This window comes from Stegostoma tigrinum, chromosome 38 (genome assembly GCF_030684315.1).
Source record: "Stegostoma tigrinum isolate sSteTig4 chromosome 38, sSteTig4.hap1, whole genome shotgun sequence".
NCBI lineage: Eukaryota > Metazoa > Chordata > Chondrichthyes > Orectolobiformes > Stegostomatidae > Stegostoma > Stegostoma tigrinum.
The window spans coordinates 15,573,486-15,597,930 of NC_081391.1; the positions used below are offsets into that span (position 1 = coordinate 15,573,486).

Genomic DNA, 24,445 nt, shown 5'->3' on the forward strand with positions numbered 1-24,445 from the left:
TTCGGGGGCATATCTAAATACTTTATATTTAAATGTGAGGAAGGCTTTTGACCCCTACCATCCCCTCAGGCTGAAAAGTCCAGACCTCTACCAACTTCAGGGTGGCACAGTGTCTCACAGTGCCAGGGACCCAGGTTCAATTGCACCCTTGGGTGAGTGTCTGCGTGGAGTTTACACATTCTCCCATGTCTGTGCGGGTTTCCTCCCACAATCCAAAGAAATGCAGGTTAGGTGAATTGGCCATGCTAAATTGCCCAGTGCCCAGAGGTGTGCAGGCTAGGTGTATTAGCCATGGGAAATGCAGGGATTGGGTGGGATTAGGTGGAATACTCTTCGGAGAGTTGGTGTGGACTTAATGGGCCAATTGGCCTGCTTTCTATGAGGATTCTATGAACTCTGGGAGGAAAATACTTCTTCTTAATTCCCCAAGAGTCCAGGATTTTCCTTTATTCTTGTTAAATGACATCTCAAACAAACTAAAGAGGAACATGGAAGTAGGGGGTGGAGGGGGAGGGAAGAAGAGTGGGAAGAGCCAGTTAATGTGATCCATGTTGGGGCCAAAGCTGGGAGAGAAAGGAAGGGGGTCCTGTTCAGGGAACACCAGAAGTCAGGAACTGAGTTCAATAATAAGACCTTATAATTAGTAACCAAACCATATGCTAATTGACAAAGAGATAGGCAAATCAAGAAGGTGAATGCTTGGCTGAAAGACTGGTATATGAGAACAAAAGGATTCAATTTCATGAGTCAAGAGCTCTAGTAATGGGGCAGAGAGAAGCTGTACAGCTCTGCAAGTCTGCAAATGAACTAAACGAGTGCAGCGTCTTCATGAGAAAGAACTTTAAAACATTAGAAAGGGTAGAAATATGGTAAATGTGACAGTAGTCAGAAAATAACAGAAATAGTTGATGACAACAAAGGATAAACCAAGGAAAGCAACAAAACAAAACTGACTTGACTGGTCAATGGGTGAAAATAAAAGGGACTATTGAAGACAAATGAAACTACCTGTAGTCAGTGTGAAAATCAAATTGAGGAGGTCAAGGCAAAGAGTAAGGAAATAGACATAGTAGGAATAACTGAAAAAAGCTTAAACGTACAGGACTAAGTAAGGTTTTTGATAATTATTGCAGATTTTCATCAGAAAGAGTACAGAAGTAGGGGGGAGTATGTGGTTTATCTGCCAAAAATAATGTAAATAGGAATAAAAAAGTAAACTAACACATGATTATAACAGGAAACAGAACTGAATGAAGAGATAAAGGGATCAATCATACTCATAGGAATACAGTGCAAACCACCTAATGATGAAAAAGAGTTCTAGGGAGAAATAGGTGTGCTAATGTCACAGAATATAGAACAACCATAGCAAATTTTAACTACCCCAAACTAAACTGGCAAGATGATTTGACAAAAAGCAACAAGGAATAATGTCATCATAAATGTGAGAAGGACTCCTTTTCATCTTCAATGTAAGTACTGTGAGTCCTCATTTAGAGCCATCGCATTTAAAGTTGGTTCACTTTAACAAAGTCCCGTTAGCAAGATCTCATCAAGCGTAGCCAGATTCACTTTAACGTAATGTACCTAACCTGATTCGTGACGTTTTGGCAGGGCCACTCTCGCTTACCATGCCCAGACCTCTTTACTCTTTCAACCATCCAACTTGCAGCGTCTCCAGGTGCTTGACTTTCCAATGCATAGCCTTTCTCCATGTTCGGCAGTCCAAGAGTGGAACCAAGGCACCACTGCCCAAGTTCTTCATGCAGCAAAGTCGCATAAATAATGATAACATTATCTGTTTTTGGGAGTTTTCTTTAAAGGAGGAAACCATGAGAACGCCCTACTCTTCCTAAAGTAGGTCGATTGATTTTTTTTTTGTCTTACTTGAACTACAATCAAAATTTAAAATTTAATATTTCACTCATAGGACAGGATTTCTGACAATGAAACTCTCTCCATATTGCACCGAGATGCTGGTCTAGATTATGTATCACGCTGTGCAGTGGGCCACAAGAGTTTCCAATTGTTTTCACTTGCAAGGCATTGCAAGGCACTGTCTGCAGCATGGAGAAACCCATTGGTCAAACCATTGCCATCCCATTCCCATCTTGGTGATTGTACCTGCAAGGGGAGGTTATTTGCCATGGCAAAAGCTGGCATCGGTGGAAGCCCACTGTAACTGTTTGCAAGAGAGGTCTCATTTCTGCCCAGCATTGGTCCTGAAGAGAGAAAAGGAAACACAACAGAGTCACAATATCTCCCTTCTTAAACTAAATTGACCTTGTTTCAGCCTGGACAGGAATATTTTTTAATGTATTCATTCAGGGTGTTATTATTGCCCATTGCTAATTGCCCAGAGAGCAGCTAAGGGTCAACCATATTACTGTGGGTCTGCAGTCACATGTAGGCCAGACCAGGAAAGGATAGCAGTTTCCTTCCCTAAAGGACATTAGTGAACCAGATGGGGTTTTCCTCCTGACATTTGATTCATGATCATCATTAGACTTTTAATTCCAGATTTTTATTGAATTCCAATTCCACCATTTGCCACAGTGGGATTCAAACCTGGGCCCCCAGAACATACCTGAGTCTCTGGGTTAACAGCCCAGCGATAATGCCACTAGTCCAACATCTCCCCTTGTGGCACAAGTGGCACCACCAATCGTAGACTGTGGAGGGAAAGAGTCACCTTGGATTCCTGTGCCCGACTGCCATGCAGTGGCAACTGCTAGAAAGTGCACACATTTGTGTGCTGGGCATAGATGGGGTACCAGTTGACTGCGATGTCCTGTCCCCACCCCCAATAAAAGTCAAACAGACTATAGGCCAAAATTGTTTATGCTTCCATATTTGGTCACGGTTGCCAAGGGCACCCACAACATGCAAAACCACCAGGTGAAGAACATGTTGATAATCTTTTCCCCGTTTAAGTGATAATGGGAACTGAAGATGCTGGAGAAACCAAGATAACAAAGTGTGAAGTTGGATGAACACAGCAGGCCCAGCAGCATCTCAAGAGCACAAAAGCTGACATTTCGGGCCTAGACTCTTCATCAGAGAGGGGGATGCGGAGAGCGTTCTGGAATAAATAGGGAGAGAGGGGGAGGTGGACCGAAGATTACAAGGGAGTTGCAGTGGGAGAGAGATTCCCTGAGGTTGGTCTGGAGGGAGGAGGGTAACTTCTTGAGGTTAGGCATCCCTGGAAGAAGCTTCGCAGAGGCCTGCTGTGTTCATCCAGCTTCACACTTTGTTATCTTGGATTCTCCAGCATCTGCAGTTCCCATTATCACTGATACAATTTTAACCTCACTGCGAAGCCTCTTCCAGGGATGCCTAACCTGAAAAAGTTACCCTCCTCCCTCCAGACCAACCTCAGAAAATCTCTCTCCTACTGCAACTCCCTTGTAATCTTCGGTCTGCCTCCCCCCTCTCCCTATTTATTCCGGAACCCTCTCCCTATCCCCCTCTCTAATGAAGGGTCCAGGCCCGAAACATCAGCTTGTGTGCTCCTGAGATGCTGCTTGGCCTGCTGTGTTCATCCAGCTTCACACTTTGTTTTCCCAGTTTAATCCAGCTTTGCCTAGAGGTTTAGGGCAACATTTCCTGAATCCATTTTTTCACATTTATAGGCAATTATGGGAAGATGATGGTTTAATAATCTGGAGGTCCAGACTGATGGTCTGTTGATGTGGTTTCAAATCCCACTAAGACAGTTGTTGGAATTTAAGCTCAATTTATAAACCTGGAACAGAAAGCTGGTCTCAATAATGAAACTATCACTGATTACTACAAACACCCACCTGGCTCATTAGTGTTCTACAGGGAAAGAAATCTGCCATCCCTATCTGGTCTGGCCTACAATTAACTCCAGATTTATGCAATGTGCCTGACAAATGGCTCAGCTCAAGGTCAACTAAGACTGGACAACAAATGATGCCCTTGCAGCAGACCCAGATCCCATTGAAGATCGAAGTGAAATTGACATGGTCCTACTGCACTATGGGGCTGTTCTCTCATTAGAGAGAGATGCTGGTGGTGGTTTGACCTGAGGTCACCACACCTGAGGCAAGGGGTAATGACTTTGGGGGATAAAGAAGCAGTAGCCCAGAGAAAACAAAAATGCTAGGGTCAACAGTATATAGGTACGTGAGTGGGGCAGCCAACAACAGATTACAAACTTGTGGCTACAATCTTATGTGGATCTGAAGCCAAGCAGGAGGCAGTAGCACTTTGGAGACTGAAAGAAACTGCCATCCCCAACCTCAAAATATCCCAAAGCATTTTTACAGCCAGCCAAGTAACTTTTGAAGTGCAGTCAGTGTTCTAATGTAGGAAATATGTCAACCAATTTTGTGAATGATATGATCCCACAAACAAGGAGCAGATGAGCTGCCTTTAGTGATTTTGATGAGTAAATATTGGCCAGGCCATTGGGGAGAACACCCCTTGCTCCTTCTCAAAAGAGTACCTTGGAATCTACTACATCCATCTGAGAGGGCAGACAAGAGGGTTTCAGTTTAAGATCTCATTTAAAGACAAGGCAAAAATAGCAGAAGTGTCAAAAAAAGGAGGAGGGTCGGTTAAAATGTAGACTTGCAGCATCACTGGGATGCATTCAGTAATATAGAGGCTAGTTGCGTTATAATAACCTGAGGTAGCAGGCTGTGGAATTGACTGATAAAGTGTAGGTGAGAAGCTGCTGTTGATGGGGACGTGACTTGGACCACTACACGCCTGCCTCCTCTGATTGCGGAGTTTCTCTTCCCTCCTCCACTTGGCACGTCGATTTGAAAACCATACCTAGAGGTGAGAAAGACAGTAACAAAAGCAAATGAGCTACAATGTTAAATTAGTAAGTATCAAAGGTTTTATAGGATAGTGATAATGCACAATACCACAGCATTCAAACGCAAAAGTCATTTAAGAAATGATATGTTTCAACAGCAGAGAAGTGGACACGATTGTCTTCTCAATAAAGGAAGACTGCACAGCAAATCAGTCAACACAAAAACAAGAAAGAATTGCATTTATACTGAAGGCATCACAAAACACTTTGCAGGAAATGAAGTATTATTCACATGCAATCACTCTTGCCATACACTGTATGTTATAGAGTCATAGAGATCTACAGCATGAAAACAGGCCCTTTGCTCCAACTTGTTCATGCAGGCCAAACACCCTAACTTAGTTTTGGAGTAGATCTGTGGCTCAGGTTGTGGGTGTTGAGGTTGGTTGGTGTTTCATCTGAGGATGTTACCAAGTATGATAACGAAACATCTGTGGAACAATAAACCAGCTCGGTGAGCCAACCAACCACAGCATCTACAACCCTAGCTGCAAATCTACTCAAGAACATTATATTCCAATAAACGAAGGTTGGCAAACAATTATTGCAGAATTCAATTGGGGCTTGAGGAGCCAACTCTAGATTGTTTAGCATCAGCTCTGTTACAGCTAGTGATCTTGCAATAAGAGTACCTGGGAAGAAATGTTAAGTAAAAATAACCTAGATCCTCAATTTCCTCATGATCTTAGGTGCTCCCAGAGCTTCAGTCAAAGGCCATTGGAATTCTGGGGCCAGCATGCAGGTGCTGCATGGACCATTCTGGCAGATTCCGGCTATTAGTTCACTGATGTAAGTAACAATTATGTTAAACTCAACTCCCTACAACAGGATTCCCCATTCCTACAGCATCAAGACCCCCAGTGCACAAAGGCTATACATACACGTGGGGCAATATTTAGGTCCTGCAAAACAAGCAGAAGAACTGTCACCTCCTTTCAGAAAGGCTCACCAACATAAGAGCCTATCATGCACTTAACTAGCTTTCCATGGGATCAAAGACCCTGAGGATTGGGAGGGTGAGGAATGGAGGTCTCACCCACCAACAGTTGCTAGTCAATCAAACACCAGCAGCTCAAATGAATGGCACTATCACTGGAGAGGCAGTGGCTGTTGCCAATATGTACCCACCCCAGGCTGAAGATTGCCAATGGGACACAGGCCACTGGTGAGTGAGAGCTAAAGGGGGAAATGCCAGATGGGAGTCATGGGGCCTGGGTAGAAAGGCATCGGCAGCAAGGGCAGGTTCTCAGCAGACATCACTTTCTTGATGTCAGATCCCTCAATGAACCCATTCAGAATTTCTTACTGTGTTCCCCCAAATAGCGAATGCCCCTGCCCATCTCTGAGTTAATTCAAGCAGTGATAGGATGATGCCCTTACAAGGGTATTAATTGCCCATTCAAGAGCTTCACCGATGGTGGTCAGGGTGGCTACATATGGGCCTTCCCGCTACAGACCTCATCACGATGGAGATGGGAAGGTGCCACCTTCCAACTCAATTAAAATACTCCCCTTCACCTAATTCACCATGGGGGAAGGGAATTAAATACCTCCATCTTTTATGCCTGCCAACCCTGGTAACAGTGGGGACCATGTACAGGGTTAATTCAGAAGTCAAACCAGCAGCAAAGCAACCAAAGAAGAAAACTGTGTTATGACATACTTAGGACTGAAACCATTATATATTCAGCTACTGACGTTTAGAATTAGAACTGCACGAGCTGTTAGTCGTTAAATAGTTTTACTTGCTTTTCTCTTCCTCTGCTCACACATGTACATATGGTAACCTCAAGCAGGCAAAATGCACAGTGCACATACAGGTGTTAGGGCAGATTGGTGCTTGGAGGACTGAAGAAGGTCTCTTTACTTGAGGCTACTTGATTGCCCCTCCTGTAACAAAGCCTGGAAGCCGCTTGTAGCTGCACCCAGCCAATCATCTAAACCCAGTCATTACTATGTACTTTGCGTACCAAGGGAACCTCATTGTGTGGCACTTTGCATTATAGACAGCTTGTGTTTTTGCATTATCCACATTTCAAACTGACACAGATAGTTCACATCTCCAGTTACCTGTATTCTAGCTTCAGGGAGGTCAATTTTAGCTGCTAGTCTTTCTCTGGCAAAGACATCTGGATAGTGTGTGCGTTCAAATTCTTTTGAAGAAAAATGCAAAAAGTTCAATATTTTAAAATATTCTTATTTGTTGTCTTAAGACAAGCGAATGTGTAAAGTTGAATCAAACCAGAGAAACACATCCTTCCAAAGCCCAGCTCTCTTATCATACCATCCAGATATGGGCCAGGAGCAACAACATTGACAGATGCAAAGTAGACCATGGCCTATTTACCAAAGTATTATCGATGCTGGGAAATCTGAAATGAAAACAGAAAATGCTCGAAATTCTCAGTAGGTCAGGCAGCATATTTGGAGAGAGAAAACAGAGTTAACTCTTCAAGTCAATGGCCTTTCACCATATCCCTGAGCTCAATGTCTCTGTTTAAAAATGATGGGTCACCTGTTAAACATGGAGGAGATGAGAATTTTTGTCCTCACAGAGAATTGAGAGTCTTTGGAATTCTCTGCTTCAAAAGGCATTGGAAGCAGAGTTTTGGAAGCATTGGAATCTTTTAAAGGCAGGGGTCAATGGATTCTTAATGAGCAAGCAAATGAAAGTATATCGGGGTAGGCAAGAATGTAGAATCATAGAATCCTTACAGTGCAAATAAATGCCATTCCACCAATTGAGTCTGCACGGATCCTCCAAAAAGCATCCCACCTGTAATCACACATTTACCCCAGTTATCCCACCTAGCCTGCAATACAATGGAGCAATTTAGCATGGCCAATCCACCTAACCTGTATATATTTGGACTGTGGGAGGAAACCCATGCATAAACAGGGAAAACGTGCAAACTCCACACAGACAGTCACCCGAGGGTGGGATCAAACCCAAGTCCCTGGCACTGTCAGGCAGCAGTGCTAACTACTGAGCCACCACGCCAGCACAGATGGAATACAATGTGGGAACGTGTGAGGTTATGCGCTTTGGTAGGAAGAGCAGAGACATACATGGAGCAATCAGATTAAATTTGATCTTATTGAATGGTGAGGCAGGTTTGAGGGGTTAAGTAGCCTATTCCTGCTCCAAATTCATACATTCATTCATTTATTAATCAAAAGGGGAGATGATGGCCGAGTGGTATTATCTCTGGACTGTTAATTCAGAGACCCAGGTAATGTTCTTGGGACCCAGGTTCAAATCCTATCAAGGCAGATGTGGAATTTGAATTCAATAAATATCTGGAATTGAGAGTCTAATGATACCATGAATTGATTGTTGAGGAAAAACCCATGTGGTTCACTAATAGCCTTTAGAAAAGGAAACTGCCATCTCTACCTGGTCTGGCATATGTGTAACTCCAGACCCACAGCAACATAGTTGACTCTTAGCTGCAGGATGGGGAATAAATGTTGCCTAGCCAGTGACACCAACATCCTACAAATTTATTTTTTAAATCACTTTATTTGAAGTTGATTGAGGGATAAATATTGCCCAGAATACCAGGAATAACTCTCCTGCTCTTGTTCAGAACGGTGGCATTGAATCTTCTACATCCACCACAAAAGGTATCTTCTTTTAAAGCCTCATCAAGGAAATGGCATCTCTGTTGGTGCAGCAGACCCTTACTCCTGTGGTGGTGTATGAATTTCCATTGTGTGTTCAGACCCTGGAGTAGGTCTTGAACCTAGAACCCTGTGACTCAGAGGCCTGAGTGCAATCAATTAAAAATCAGGTGATAATAAACATGTAAACTGAGGCAACTACCCAGATTTCCCTGGACCGTAATTTAGGTTCTTGTCCTGAATTCTGGGGCAGGCTTCTCTAAGTTTTGTCCTGGATTTCTTCCTCAAGTGCAGGCTTTGTTCCTGTGCACCCATCACACAGGGCAAATGTCTGCTTGCCCATAAGGTCAGGTCCCAGCTTGCAGCTTGGTAAAAGGGTGTGGTCATTGGCTGTCCCCACCACTGCTGTCATGGACAATCCTGACCTTCGCTGGGTCTCAAGCTCCTGTCGATGGTATAAAGATGTGCAGGTTAAGTGGATTGGCTATGCTAAATTGCCCTGTAGTTTCCACAGAAGCGCAGGCTAACTCTCACCTTAACCCTAACCCTATCGCAGGAGGCTGCAGGGTTAGAGAGATGGGGGAGGGGGAAATGGGTCTGGGTGGGATGGTCTTCAAAGGATCGATGAAGATCCAATGGGCCAAATGGCCTCTATCTTTGCTGTAGATGTTCTATGATTCTATTTTAACCCCCAGAATGTTGAAAGTGAAGCATTAAGCAATAATATTGCTATTGAATGCCAAGGAGAAAAACAGTTAGATTTCCTCTTTGAGTCCGGCACTTTCATGGCACGAATGTTATAAGTCACTTGTTACCTCATGTCTGAATATTGTCCAGGTTTGGTTGCCTTTGGTAACTATCAGCTTCTGTACCTGAGGAGTCACAAATAGTACTGAACATTGCGCAGTCATCCAGGCCATCATAAATTTTTTTTGTTATTTATTTGGTCACAGAAAGAGGGCATCACTGGCTAGACAGCATTTATTGTCCATCCCTACTTACCTCGGTTAAAAGTCAACCACATTGATGTGGGTCTGGAGTCACATGTAGGCCAGACCAGGCAGTTTCTTTCCCTAAAGCACATTGGTGAACCAGATGGGTTTTTCCAAAAATCAACAATGGATTCATGATCAGCATTAGACTCTTAATTCCAGATATTTTATTGAAATCAAACTCCACCATCTGCCATGGCAGAATTCGAATCTGGGTCCCTGAGTGTTATCTGGGTTTCTGGATTAACAGTCCAGCGATAATACCATTAGGCCATCACCTCTCTGATTCGGGTGACTCTCATTCCAGGCCACCATGACCTTCCTAGTAAACAGTCTTTCCTCATATCTACTTCCTGCCCCTTACTTTGAACCTGTGTCCCTTCATGACTGTCCCTTCAACTAAGAGGGACGGCTGCTCTTTATCAACTCAGTCCATGCCCCTCATAATCTTGTACACGTCTCTCAGATCACCTCTCAGTCTTCTAAGCTCCAATGAAAACAATCCAAGCCTGTCCAAGCTATCCTCTGAATTAAGTGCTCCATCACAGGCAGCATCCTGTGAATCTCCTCTGCAACACCTCCAGTGCAATCACATTGTTTCTGTAATGTGGCAATTAGAACTGCACACAGAACTCTGGCTGTGCTCTCACCAAAGTTCTATACAATTCCAGCTTGCCTTCCCTGCTTTTGTAATCTATGCTTTGATTGATAAAGGCAAGTGTCTTATATGTCTTTTTCACCACCCTACTAACATGCCCTTCTGCCTTCAGGGATCTATGGTGAAACACTCCAAGATCTCTTCATTCCACAGAACTTCCCAGGGTCATGCCACTCATTGAAAACGTCTGCATCAAATTGATCCTTCCAAGTTGTATCACTTCACACTTTTTTAGGTCTAAGGTCCATCTGCCACTCATCTGGCCATTTAACTGTCCCATTTATATCTTCTTATAGCCCAAGAAATTCAACCTCACTGTTAACCGCCCGACCAATCTTTGTGTCATCCACAAACTTACTAATCTAACCCCTTACACAGTCATCTATGTTATTCATAAAAGTTACGAGTAATAGGGCACCCAGCACAGAGCTCTGTGTTATACCACTGAAAAGTGACTTCCACTCACTAAAGCAGCCTTCTTTCATCACCCTTTGGTCTCATACAACTGACCCAATTTTAAATCTGCTTAAGCATGGATTCAAGTCACAAACAGAATTTGAATACAATAATTAAATCTGAAAAATAACGCTCATCTCAGGAATGGTGACCATTTGCAATTATCACCAATTGTTGTAAAAAAAACCCATCTGGTTCACTAGTTCTTATTAGGGAAAGAAATCTGCCATCCTCACTTGATCTGGCCTATATGTGAATCCAGGCCCATGGCATTATGGCTGATTTTTAACTACCTTCTGAAATGGCGTTAGCAGGCTATCCTGTTCAAGGGCAATTTAGGGATGGGTGTCAAAGGTTGATCTTGTCAGTTGTGCCCATACCCCATGAAAGAGTAAAAGAAATTCATCTGACACCTGAAATGCAAAACACCATTGCAGCAAGTTTGACCTAGCAATAACAAATTTGCGTATTTCCAACATTTTCTGTTCAGCTGCTCCTTTCTGCTCTCTTGAAAAATTCAGATGTTATTGTGAGCTGAAAAAATGGCCGTGCAACCATCATAGGTGAACATGACACCTTAAAGAGCAATGGTGACACAGGGAGAAATGCTTTCACACAGTGAATGGCTTTGGTCTGGAATGCAGTGCCTGAGACTGAGGTCGAAGCAGGTTCAACCGAGGTTTTCTGGAAGGTATTGGATTATTATCGGCGAAAGGGGGCTGTACAGGGCTATGGAGAGAAGAGGGGCGAATGATGGTCATTGAATTGCTCATTCAGAGAGCTAGCACAGACATGAAGGGCCAAAAGACCTCCTCTTGCACTATAACCGTTCTGTGATTCGGAGATTAATTGAGGGAAGTGGGGGTAGCAGTGAGAAGCAGGGCATATTGACCTTCCCGTGTCCCCAATATATACGTCAACTGGTAATTTTCATAGACTAAAGTGCGCAAGGAATATGACACGGGAGTTGCAATTGGGAGAAAAAAAGCTAGAGGAGGTAATAGTGGGTGGTACATTTCAAAATGAAATCCAATGCAGCAGTTACGTCTTTATATTCGAGCAAGAAAGATGAGAGAGATGGGGAAAGAGAGCAGTTGAAGAACAGAGGAACAGATTAAACAGCCAGAACACACAGGTAAAGCCCACCCAGGAAAAAGCTAAGGGAAAATAGAAGGAAAGCAAGAACAAGATTTTAAGAAACAGACAAAGCAAACATCCATCATTATGACAAAAGCGTCATTATGACAAAAGCAAACAACTGCGATTGCTGGAAATAAGAACACCAAGAGCTGGAAAAACAGCATATCAGGCAGTATCTGTAGAGAGAAAGAGTTAATGTATCAGGTTGATGACCTGTTTGTATTCATCATTGTGACTCTGAATAAACGTTATTGCGTGAATTTTCCCAGACTCTCTGTCTCCATCCGGATTTCTGCTGTCCCTTCCACTAATATTGTGGGAAATGTGAAGAGGGCTGGTGTATCTCCCAAGGAGGTACCCCAAGCTTCATTCATAGTTGGGCTGGTGGTACCTTTTTCCAAAGCCTCAATCTGATCCTGTGTGAACGACGTGCGGTTCCGTTGAAGTTTCCTCTTAAGTTGCAGGCGGATCTGGGATTCGTCGGAATCATCTCCGTTCACATTAACCCCGCTGCCGTTTTCACCTCTGACCTCCAGCTGCTGGCAGCCTTCTGCTGGAGTGAAAAACGGGACATAAAGCCAATTTCATTACCAACACCCAGACTCACACAAAGAACCCTCAGGATCAGCAAAACAGCTCACTTCAATTCGCATATTATATTGGTAGGGGGCTGGTTAGATCAGTTGCTAGAGTGTAGTTTAAAATAATACCAACAGGACACGTTTGATTCCTGTCATGGGAAACATCGAACCCATCTCCTTGTCTAGGCAGATTGATGCTTTTTTTAGACTAAATTGCCAGTTGTCTCTCTCATGGAGACTGCCGCCTCTGGTCCTTGTAAGACATGGGTAATTACTTATCCGTGTCCGATTAGCAAGCAAGCTTCCTGTAGCTTTGCTCACTGTGAGTCAAGAATCGTAATCAGACCAAAAAGTCTTGCATTTATATTGCACCACTTGGAATCTCAAGACACTATAACATGTTTTATAGCAAATGAAGTACACTTCACTGTTGCACCGTTCTAACAGTAGCAGATTTAAACATAGCGATGTTCTGCAAACAACAATGTCAAGATGACAGGGTAATAGCTTCAAGATAAATATTTCCCAGGACATTGGATGGAATTTTCTTGCTCTTCCTCAAAACTTTGATATAGGTTCTTTTGATTCAACTTGAGAAAGCTGATGGGCTTAAGACTTCCACCAAAAGCCAGCACCTTATGTTGGAAAATCAGCCTAGATTTTTATGCTTCAAGGCTTTAGATCAGAGGTATTCGAGCCACAAGAGGCAGAATTTACTAGGTAGAGTCAGCACCTACGTCAATTACATTCTTGCCTGCAAGACAGTTGGCCTCATATGATGTACCATTTAAGTTACCTGTACTCCCTTGCCCTGGTACCGAGCTTCCCTGGTACCAGCCTGGCCTCCCTCCCCAGCTCCCAGTCTGGACATTCAACATCCGTAACTTGTCGTACATCCCATCAGCTCCCATCGGATGTTCTTCAGTGGCCAGGGTGCACAAGGCTCCACTTGCAGACAGTACCTGAAAGAAAATAGGACAGCAGATACTCGAGCACAAGTCTACTCAGTGTACTCTTTACACAACAGGCCAGAATCTAATCAACAGGTTTATGTATAGAATAATGGTTATCCAGGAATGAATTAGAAGTCAGTATCTAATTAAAGAATTCAGATTTTTTAATATATAGTTTAATGTATATCTTGAGAGGTGTGTTACTGATTGAGTTGTAAAGCAGGAGTTTAATGATTCACCCACAGAACAGCCAGAGTGAATTGCACACTGGAATATGAGTGAAATGTTCAGTTGTCAGGGCCACAGTCTCACTGAAGATTTTATAAACTTTAAAACTGAAGCTCATGTCATTTCATCATTAAAAGGAAGAAACAGCTTTGAACTAATTTTACTATATGTAAAAGAAGACGAGAAATGAGAGGGAAAAGTGCTTACGCAGCAAGCTGCTGTGATCTGGAGCACATTCCTCAAAGGAAGCAGCTTCAATGGTAATTTTCAAAATGGAATTGGATCATACAATTACAGAATGATACAATGCAGAAAAGGCCTTTCAGCCCATTAAGTCTGCACTGACAAAAACGAGTCTAAATTTACACTAGTCCCACTTTCCAGCACTTGGTCTACACTCTTGAATGTTATGACATTTCAAGCGCGTATTCAAGTACTTTGTCAAGGTTATGTGGTTTCCCCCCTCAAACACTCTCTGAGGCAATGCATCCAGACCCCCACCACCCTCTGGGTGAAAATAATTTTCCTCAAATCCCCTCTAAACCTCCTGCCCTTCACTTAAAAAATTATGTCTAGGTTTCTTTTATTGCAGATGGTGGTTGCTGGCACTTATGTGATATGAATGTTAAATATCTTTTCTCAGTTGAAGCCTGGATGTTATTTAGGTCTGGTTGCACTTCAACATAGACACCTGGGGTATCTGAAGATGTGTACTTCGTGCTGAACATTGTTCAATTGTCAGTAAAAAAATCCCCACTTCTGACCTGTGATGGAGGGAAGGTCAATGCTGAAGCAGTGAAGGCTTGTAGCTAAATTAACTGAACTCCCAATAACTATAGAGATAACAAGGTGTAGAGCTGGATGAACACAGCAGGCCAAGCAGCATCAGAGGAGCAGGAAAGCTGACGTTTTGGGCCTAGACCCTTCTTCAGAAATGGGGGAGGGGGAGGGGGAGGGGTTTCTGAAATAAATAGGGAGAGGGGGGAGGCTGATAGAAGATGGATAAGGGAGAAGATAGGTGAAGAGCACACAGACAGGTCAAAGAGGCGGGGATGGCGCCAGTAAAGGTGAGTATAGGTGGGGAGTTAGGAAGGGGATAAGTCAGTCCAGGGAGGACGGACAGGTCAAGGGGGTGGGATGAGGCTAGTAGGTAGGAGATGGGGATGGGGCTTGAGGTGGTAGGAGGGGATAGGTGGGAGGAAGGACAGGTTATGGAGGCGGGGACAAGCTGGGCTGGTTTTGGGATGTGGTAGGGGGTGGGCAGATTTTGAAGCTTGTGAAATCCCAATAAGTACGGCTATGTTTACGTCTCCTAGTACCACTCCACCTAGTGGAGATTTTTACCTCTGCTGCTCATTGACTCTAGTTTTGCTAGGGTTCTTTGAGGCTACACTCAGTCAAATGTTACCCTGATGTCAGAGGTGGTCATCCTTACTTCCTTTCTCAAATTCAGGTATTGTCCATGTTTTGACCAAGTGATGGGGTGAGGGACTGAGTGGGCCTGACACAACCCACATGAGACATCAGTCAGCAGTCATCGTTGTGCAAGTGCTGCTTAATAGAACTGTCAACGACGCCTTCTATTACTGATTGTTAAGAGTAAACAGAAGGAGCGGATTTTTCCTGCTTTTTATGCATAGGATATACCTGGGTAATTGTCCACACTGCTGGGTAGATGCCAGTGTTGTAATTGTACAGGAACAGCTTAGCTAGAGACAAGGCTAGTTCTGGGACACAAGTCTTCGATACTATTGCTGAATGTTATCAGGCCCATGGCATTTGCAGTGTCCAGTATTTTCAGACATTTCACAACAATCACATTGATCAATATCTGCTATTTGTGATACTAGGGATTTCAGGAGGAGGCCGAGATGGATCATCTACTCATCACTTCTAGCTGAATATATATCCAAATGCTTCAGCCTTTCTTTTGCACTGATTTGCTGTTCCTCCATATTTAAAGATTTGAGTTGCCTCCTTCCGCAGTGAGGCTAGAACGTGTGAGGACGACAGACTTTTCTTCTCTAAAGGGCAATGGGTAGGCAATGTCTACTGGAATTATCACTCATTTATTAATCCAGAAACTCAATTAATGTTCTGTGAACTTGGGTTCAAATCCCACCAAAGCAAATGGTGGAATTTGAATTGAATAAAGAATCTAGAATTAAGAATCTAATGATGATCATGAAACCGTTGTTGGAAAAATCCATCTGGTTCACTCCTATCCTTTAGGGAAAGCAATCTGCCATCCTTACCCAATCTAGTCTACATATAACTCCAAACCCACAGCAATATTGTTGACTGTTAACTGCCTGCTGGGTAATAAATGCTAGCCTAGCCAGAAGGAATAAATAGTGAATTAGATGGGACTACAACAGTTTCATCGTCAGATGATTATTTTTAATTCCAGTCTTTAATTTATTGAATTTGTCCGTATATTTGCAATGTTGGGATTTGAACTCATAACCCCAGAGTGTTACTTTGGAGTTCTAGTCCACAGTGCCACCACCTCTCACTCACATGTTTGCTATTACAATATACAGTCAGCTATACTTTTGGTTACAAAGGGTACATTGTTCCCTGGCTCTTTGATCAATGACAGGACTTAAAGGATTGAATGATACATGGTTAAGGTCAAAGTCAGTATTCCCTCCATCAACTGGTATTTTTGATTTAACCACTCCACCCCTCTCCAATGTGTGTCAAATAACACAAAGTTTATTGTGTTTTTGTCTGCATTTTGTTTGCTTTTATCTTTCTAGAGTCTTAATGAGTCATGTCATATTTCCAACGGCTTTATTGTGCCAAAATTAAACCCCATCAAATATTGTTTCCATTACTTATACACAATTTAAGATTACCACCACCTAATCACTCCTCCGAATGTTTCCAACAATTTTCTGTCTCTTTCCAGCATTGGTGAAGTCCTGTACACGGTCCATTGTCCCTTTGCTCAATGATTATGCAACATTTTAACATTCTCGGCTGGATGTGGAACCGGTTGACTTAGCTATATTTTATTAAAGCTGCCGCTCCTGCCATGTACACTTCCAATGACAAACAGCCCCTGGCAAGTTTAACAAGTCATAATCAGCATTTAGTTATCAAGAAGATGTCGCATTTAAATGGTGCATTTCCTGAAGTGCCTTTGAGCCAATGACGTACTTCTTGAGTGTAGTCAGTCACATTATTAAAAGGTTGGCATCAATTGTGCACAAAGGAAGTTCCTTCAAACACCAATGTGAAAATTAACATATTAGCTAAGGCTCAAAGGATAACACCTCTGCTCTTCATACATTATTGTGTAGAATATACAGCACAGGGCAGGCCATTCAGCCTAACTAGTCCATGTCATTATTTATGCTTCACTTGCACTTCCTCCAAATTCTCTATTGAATCCCTTCTCCCTCACTAATCTATTATCTTTTTTCACAGTATGCGGGTGTGATTAGCTAGGCCAGTTTTATTGACTATTTCCAATGCCTTTGAGAAGATGGTGGTGAGCTGCATGCTTGAATTGCTGTCGTCTGTTGATGTAGATACATACACAGTGCTGTTAGGGAGCAATGTTCACGATCTTTGCTCAAGTGGCTGATCCTAAGGAAGCAAACCAAGACAAACATTTTTTTTAATTAATTTAATGGGGTGTGTATGTGACTGGCTGAGGCAGCATTTATTGCCTGTCCATAACTGCTCTTGAGAAGGTGGTGGTGAGCTGCCTTCTTGAACTGTTGCTAAGCATTTGTTGTAGATACAAACAGAAGGCTGTTAGGAAGGGAATTCTAGGATTTTGACCCAGTTTCAGCAAAAGAATGGCAATATATTTCCGTGTCAGGATGGTGTATGGCTTGGAAAAGTTCTGGCAAGTGGTGGCGTTCACTCTAGCAAAGAGTCATCTGGACTCGAAACATTAGCTCGCTCTCTCTGCATGGATGCTGCCTGACCCACTGTGATCTCCAGCACTTTTTGCTTTCAGTACAGATTCCAGCATCTGCAGTAATTTGCTCTTATATGGTGTTCACTTGCATCTGCTGCCCCCATCTTTCTAGATTGAAGGGATGGGATTTGGACAGCTCAAATTCCTAAGGGGTTGCTACCAGGAAGGGAGAGAAGAGGGAGATATCAAACCAAACACTGATAATGCACAACAAAAGTATGCTATTTACCTCAGTCATGAGATCAGTGAGAATATTTACAAGCAGAAGATTAGACGATGCAGCAGCCTCAGTAATATAAACCTCAGCAGACAACCATAAGGAGGAGTACTGCTCTCAACCAACTTTAGATTCTTCTTTGTGAGGTTACATGAACGAGTGGTTGCTGGGACCTTTAAAACTGGAGACAGATAGACATTTAACATTAGCTTTGTTAATTTTCCTTCAAATTAATATTTTTAAGGCAACAACTATAGGTCATTTGTAAACCATTGTCATCTGGCTCTCTTCTGTTCAATCGATGATATATACATATCAGCAGATTTTAAATATCTTATTTAAGAAGCTAATTTTTACGTGCAAATCAAGAATGAATGAATGGCTATTTGACTGAAATATCGACTTCTCTCAGGTTCCTACTACAGGTCACTAAATGGTGATCCTTGATCATCGACAACAAGGTGTTGTGCTCCTCTTACATCCACAACTAGTCCTCAAACCCCTGCCCTCCTTTACGCCTCAGTGTGAGTCAGTTTATTCATCACAGGGAATGGATGAAAATTTCAAGTGTGCTGTGAAACTCATATTCGGGGCAACATATGTTATGGGAATTATGGCGATCAACACACAACAATATGTAGCTTGGATGGTGGTGAGAAAAGCCTTTCCCGTTGGATCCTTCCTACATATCTGGAGTCTTAGTCACCCTGCACTTTGCCCTCAAGGTAGTTGCAATGGCAACATAGTCATGGTTCACTCCTTTCTAGTTTAGGCCATTGCAAAAAAAGGCCCAGAAAGACACACAGTAAGTTTTGTGGAGGTTCATCCTGAGCAGTGCCATGATGCAAGGCTCTATGGTCTACAACCTCTTCCCAGGGATTTACATGAAGACAAATATCAATTATATTTGTTTCATTCATGGGATGTGGGCTTTGTTGACTGGGTCAGCATTTATTGCTCATCCCTGGTTATCTTTGAGAATGTGATGGTTAGCTGTCATCCGGAAATGCTACAGAGTTTTTGATGTAGGTACACCCACGGTCCTGTTAAGGAGGGAGTGCCAGGATTTTGCCCCAGCAACATTGAAGGAACTGCCTTATATTTCCAAGTCAGGATGGTGAGTAACTTGGAGGGAAACTAGCAGGTGACAGTGTTCCCTTGTATCTGTTGCTCCCTTCCAAATGGAAGAGGTCATGGGTTTGGAGGTTGCTATCTTGGAAAATTTCTGCAGTGCATCTTGTAAATGGTATTTACACTGTAGCCAGTGAGTGTCGTTGGTGGATGGAGTGGATATTTGTGGTGTGGTACCAATCAAGCAGGCTGTTTTTTCCTGGATGGTGACAAGTTTCTTGTTACTCTCCTGGTATGTGTCTGGTAGATGGTGGACAGACATTGTGGAATCATCAAGTGAGTCACTTGCTGCAGAAATCATAGAGTCATATAGCACTGAAACAGACCCTTCGGCCCAACTCATCCATGCCAACCAAGTCTATAGTCAGCAGCAAGGAATTCTTACCCATTGGCTCTGATCTTGGTCAACTTGAGGTCTTGTCTGTATGTGCTGTTGTATCGCAGGACCACGTGACCTGTTGGTGCTGCGTCAATTGCAAACTCCTCTTGGGGTAGGTCACTCAGTGGAGGTCATCATCCATTGGAATCACATCTCTCAGCCAATAGAGATGATGCTGACACAAGGGGCCGAGCATATTGAGTGCAGTCCCTGCACACTGGAATACACCATATTCAGCACTCTGTCCTGTCAGCAGATACTCAATATTCACCTCATGACTTAGCTTGAATTTAGCATTTAGGACTGGTAAAGGTAAGTTCGCCACAAACCCAAAGGCTTCTATCAAATTATGTTGAAGAACTGAACCCACACTATTGGTATCACTTTGCATTTCAAACAAGCTATCTAGCCAACTGAGTTAAGCCTGGTCTTAACATATCTAATTCTGCGGCCTGCATTCAAAGTATTGCTTTGAATCAGATAAATAAATCCCCTCTTTTTAACTTTAGCTCAGCATCTCATTGCAACAAAAGAAAACCAAAGAATTTCAGATGCTGGAAATCAGAATCTCATTGCAGCATATGGCTTCAGGCCAAGATGGCCTATTGAAAACAGGGAAACTTGTGTGTTCTAGTAATTCACAGGAATATTAAAGATTCCCAAGGGTACTTTTGTCCGACCAATTCTCATTTTTAAAAATACAGATAAACCACTCATTCATCTCATCTGCTGTGGAATTTAAGATTACACAAAATGGCTGCTGCATTTGATTATATAATAGCTGAGTCTGGAGTTCAAAGCTGGTCCCTTTGAGGTCAGGAATGTTTCAGAGTAGTCCCAACCTGGTTCTTTCTTTCCCTGATGTAAAACTAACCTTGGAGTTCTCCACTGTGTCAGAACAGTTGACTTCCTTCATTTGTATGGCATGTTCTGAAGGTTTGACGATGAAACCATTATTTGCCAAAATATATTTGGCTCTTTGTTCTTGCAAAAATACTGGAAAACAAATTCCCTCATTGGCTCAGGTCAGCATGGTATGGAACAGCACCAGAGGGTTGAAATTTGCTGAGTGCAACTTTCCTGAATTTAGACCATGTGGGGACATCTGGGTGGAGAACCAAAGGGATTTCCTGTCTTAGCAATTCCTGGCTGGAAGTCTGTGCATCCAGAGCCCAACTGAGCTGATTTAGCCAGCCCTTTATTTTGTTGTAGACTGCCAAAATTCACAGATTCATCCTTGTCAGAAAAGAAGGGGGTTAGATATGGAGGGCAGCCTTAGTTCTAAAACTAAAACTGACAACCAGCAATGGATTCATGGTGATTATTAAACTCTTAATTCAATCTTAATTTAATTTAATTTAATTTAATCTTAGTTTTACATCAGGGAAAGAACTAACTAGTTCTAAAACTGTTTCCAAACAAGAACCAGAACCAGGAGAGTAGCACACAGACCTGCAATCGACCATATATTGATTATCTTTGTAAGAGTTATAAAGGGATTTCAATGCTCTTAGAAAAGCCATAAGAGGCAGAATTATCTAGATGAGCCTTGTACACCAACAGGGCTGATATTAACCTCTCGACAGGCCCTGGGAATCCTAAAGGATTAATTGATTAGCAACAGAAGAGGAATGAGCAAAAACAGATATGAGTTGAGGGTTAAAGCAAACAATACCAGGGATGGAATCAGGCAAGGTGAAGATAACATAGTGTAGAGCTGGAGGAACACAGCAGGCCAGGCAGCATTAGAGGAGCAGGAAAGTTGATGTTTCGGTTTGGCACCACTCTGCTTGGGTTACTAGAGATGTGCACCTTTGAACTGTAGATATCTACTTACAATGTGACCATATACTAGCAAAATTGGAATTGGAATTGTGTACATGACTAACTGTTCACGGAAAGATGGTATTTCTGTAATCAGAGTTTTGCTTTAGCTAGTCTAAGACAGACTCTCCCTGCATTCACTTAAAAAGACAATTGCTAACCCGTACCTGAGTCTCCTGTGCTCGGTCCTTTGAAACAACTATAACATCTCAATTTGCGTGTACGTACAACAATCAATCATAAGGCAAATGCTTGTAGCTTAATATTACAGGAGGATTTGGAACCAAGAGTGAGGAAATCCTAGCCTCTGACCAGCTCTTGCAGCCACAGTATTTATTGTCATGAAACCAGTTCAGTTTCTGGTAAATGGGGAGGTGATGACCCAGTGGTATCATTTCTGGACTGTTAATCCAGAGACCCAAGTAATGTCCTGGGGACGGGGTTCAAATCCCTGCCACAGCAGCTGATGGAATTTGAATTCAATAAAAATCTGGAATTAAGAGTCTAATAATGACCATGAATCCATTGCTGGTTGTCAGGAAAAACCTATCTGGTCACTAATGTCCTTGAAGGAAGGAATTTGCCATTCATACCTGGCCTGGCCTATATGCAACTCCAGACCCACAGCAATGTGGTTGACTCATAACTGCCCTCTGGGCAATTAGGGATGGGCAATAAATGCTGGCCTAGCCAGCAACACCCTCATCCCATGAATGAATAAAGAAAATAAAGATAATCCCCATGATGTTGATATGATGGGAGATTCAGTGGTGATGATGTTATCGAATGTCAAAGGGGGATAGTTGAATTCTTTCTGTTGGAGATGGTCATTGTCTGGCACTTAGGTAGTGTGAATGTTATTTGTCACTTGTCAACCTAAACCAAGACATTGTCCAGTTCTTGCTACATTTACACAAAGACTGCTTCAGTATCTGAAGAGACATTAATGTTGCTGAATATTGTACAATCATCAGCAAACATTCGCACAGCTGACCTTAAAATGGAGGAAAAGTCGTTGAAGCAAATGAGATGGCAAGGGCTCAGACGTTACTCTGAAGAATCCTGAAAAGATGTACTAGATCTGAGGTGACTGATCTCCAACAACAACCATCTTCCTTCACACTGGCTATGTCTCTAAACGTTGGAGAGTTTTTCCCCTGATTCCCATTGAATCCAGCTTACCAGGGCTCATCAATACCACACTCAGTCAAAGGCTTTGATGTTAAGAGTTGTTGTTCAGAGTTGGAGTTCAGCTTTACTTTCCATGTTTGAGCCAATATTGTAATAAGATACTGACCCTGACTAAACCCAGACTAAGTGTCATTGATAGGGCAATTGCTAAGCAAGTGCTGCTTGACAGCACTATTGATAACCATTCCATCATTTTACTGATGCTTGAGTGTAGACTAATGGGATGGTGAATGGTTGAGTTGGATGTTCCAGTCTCCTGCATGCAGAACACACCTAGGAAATTTTTCACACTGTTGAGTAGATGCGTGCATTGTAGCTCTGTTAGAACAGCTTGGCTAGAGGTGTGGCTCATTAGAGAGCACAAGTATTCAGTACTATTGCTGGAATGTTGCTAGAGCCCTAGCTTTTGCAGATCTACTGCCTCCAGACATTGCTTGACATCACATGGAATGAATCGAATTGGCTGAGCACTGGCACCTGTGATGCTGGAGACCTCTGATGGAGGCAGCAGTGGATCATGAATCCACCACTGCTGGCTACGTTTTGTTGCAAATGCTTCAATCCTGTCTTTTGCACTGAGGTGCTGGGCTCCCCTATCATTGCGCAGCCTCCTCCTCAAGGGAGTTGTTGAATTGTCCACCTCCATTCAAGACTGAATGTGGCAGGACTGCAGAGCTTAGATCTGATCTGTTTAGCAGAATCACTTGCTGCACATGCTGTTTGGCACATAACTAGTCCTGTGCTGTATCACTGGGTTGGCACCTCATTTTAGGCAGGCTGGTTCTGCTCCTAGCATGCCCTCCTAGACTCTTTCTTGAACCAGTGTGATCTGGCTTGATAGTAATGGTAGAGTGGGGAATGTGTGGGCCATGAGTTTGCAATTTACTGTTGCTTAAGTCATAGAACATAGAACTGGGCCTGTTTTCTATATAATTTGGAAGGTTAAGGGGTGATCTGATCAGAGTCTTCCAGATAATAACAAGAAAAGAAAGGTAGATAATGATATACTATTTCCATTGGCTGGGGGTTATGGAACTAGGGGGCATAGTCTAAAAATTAAGGCCAGGCCAGGCAATTCAGAAGAGATGTTACAAAGCACTTATGCACACAAAGGGTGGTAACAGTTTGGAATTTATTAAGCAAAGGTGTTAAGGAATATGGACCAAAGGCAGGTATATGGAACAAGGCCACATATCAGCCTTAATGTAACTGGATAGCAGAACAGGCTTGAGGGCCTATTCTTTGCTGATAGCCCACAATTCGTCATGGAGAGACCATTGAACCTCATGGATTGCCACAGGATCTGAGTTGCTAGATCTGTTCAAAACTATCTAATTGAGCATGGTGGTAGTGCCACCAAACTCAATGGGAGGTATCCTCAATTTGAAGACAGAACTTTGTCTCTAAAAGTACTGTGTGGTGGTCACTGCCAGTATCTTTTGCATCTGCTGTAGACAGACTGGTCAGCATGAAATTAATTACATTCTTCCCTCACTTGGTTCTTCCTCCAAAAACTGCAGACCCAGTCTAGCAGAAACATCCATTAGAACTTGACTAACTCAGTCTTAGTATTGCCGAGTCGCTCTTTGTGATGGGCACTGACATCCCCTCCAAGAATACATTCTGTACCCTTGACAGCCTTAGTGCTTGGTGTTCAGCATGGAGGAGCACTCACTTGTCAATTTGGAGGGAGTCGGTACATGGTACACTGTAGGTGGTTTCTTTGCCGATGTTTCATCTGATTGCATGAGATTTTAAGGGCTCTGCAGTGATTGCCCACCCCAACAGTATACCACTGTGCCACCATCTCTGCTGCGCTTGCCCTGCCAGTAGAACAGGACATCATTGGTAAGCCATGATTCCATGAGCATACATATGTCAGGCTTAGTTTGTCTGTGAGGCAGATCTCCAAATTTTGGCATTAGGTCCCAGATGTTGGCAAGGAGAGTTGACAGAGCTATGTTTTTTGCTGTCTAGATTAATGCTAGGTAGTCATAGAGATCTACAGCACAGAAAAATTACCTTCAGCCCATCAATTTTGTTCCAGTCAGAAACAACCAGCTAACTCTTCAAATCCCATTTTCCAGCATTTGGCCCATAGCCTTGTCTGCCTTGGCATCACAAATGCAGGTCTTAAATGTTATGAGGGTTTCTGCCTCTACAGTCCTACAGGCAGTGAATTCCAGATTCACACCACTCCAAGGGTGAAAAAAAATTTCCTCATGTCCCTCTAAACCTCCTACCACTTAAATAAAATCTATGTCCATGGTCCTTAATCTCTCCAC

General features: G+C 42.9%; 1 protein-coding gene across 5 annotated transcripts in view; it reads right to left on the reverse strand.

Moving 5' to 3' along the window:
- Positions 1 to 24,445, reverse strand: part of LOC125447175 (paired box protein Pax-6-like) — a 79,305-nt gene that overhangs the window by 20,465 nt on the left and 34,395 nt on the right. For 2 of the 5 annotated variants that reach the window (XM_048521370.2, XM_059640759.1), the window contains exons 2-7: positions 17,648 to 17,816; positions 13,097 to 13,262; positions 12,111 to 12,272; positions 6,920 to 7,002; positions 4,653 to 4,803; positions 2,125 to 2,222 (exon numbers count right to left, since the gene is read on the reverse strand). In XM_048521370.2, the coding sequence (XP_048377327.1) occupies positions 2,125 to 2,222; positions 4,653 to 4,803; positions 6,920 to 7,002; positions 12,111 to 12,272; positions 13,097 to 13,262; positions 17,648 to 17,656 (669 nt within the window). In that variant the 5' untranslated portion in view covers positions 17,657 to 17,816. The remainder of the gene's footprint in view (positions 1 to 2,124; positions 2,223 to 4,652; positions 4,804 to 6,919; positions 7,003 to 12,110; positions 12,273 to 13,096; positions 13,263 to 17,647; positions 17,817 to 24,445) is intronic. The other 3 variants (XM_048521371.2, XM_048521367.2, XM_048521368.2) reach the window with 2 other exon arrangements.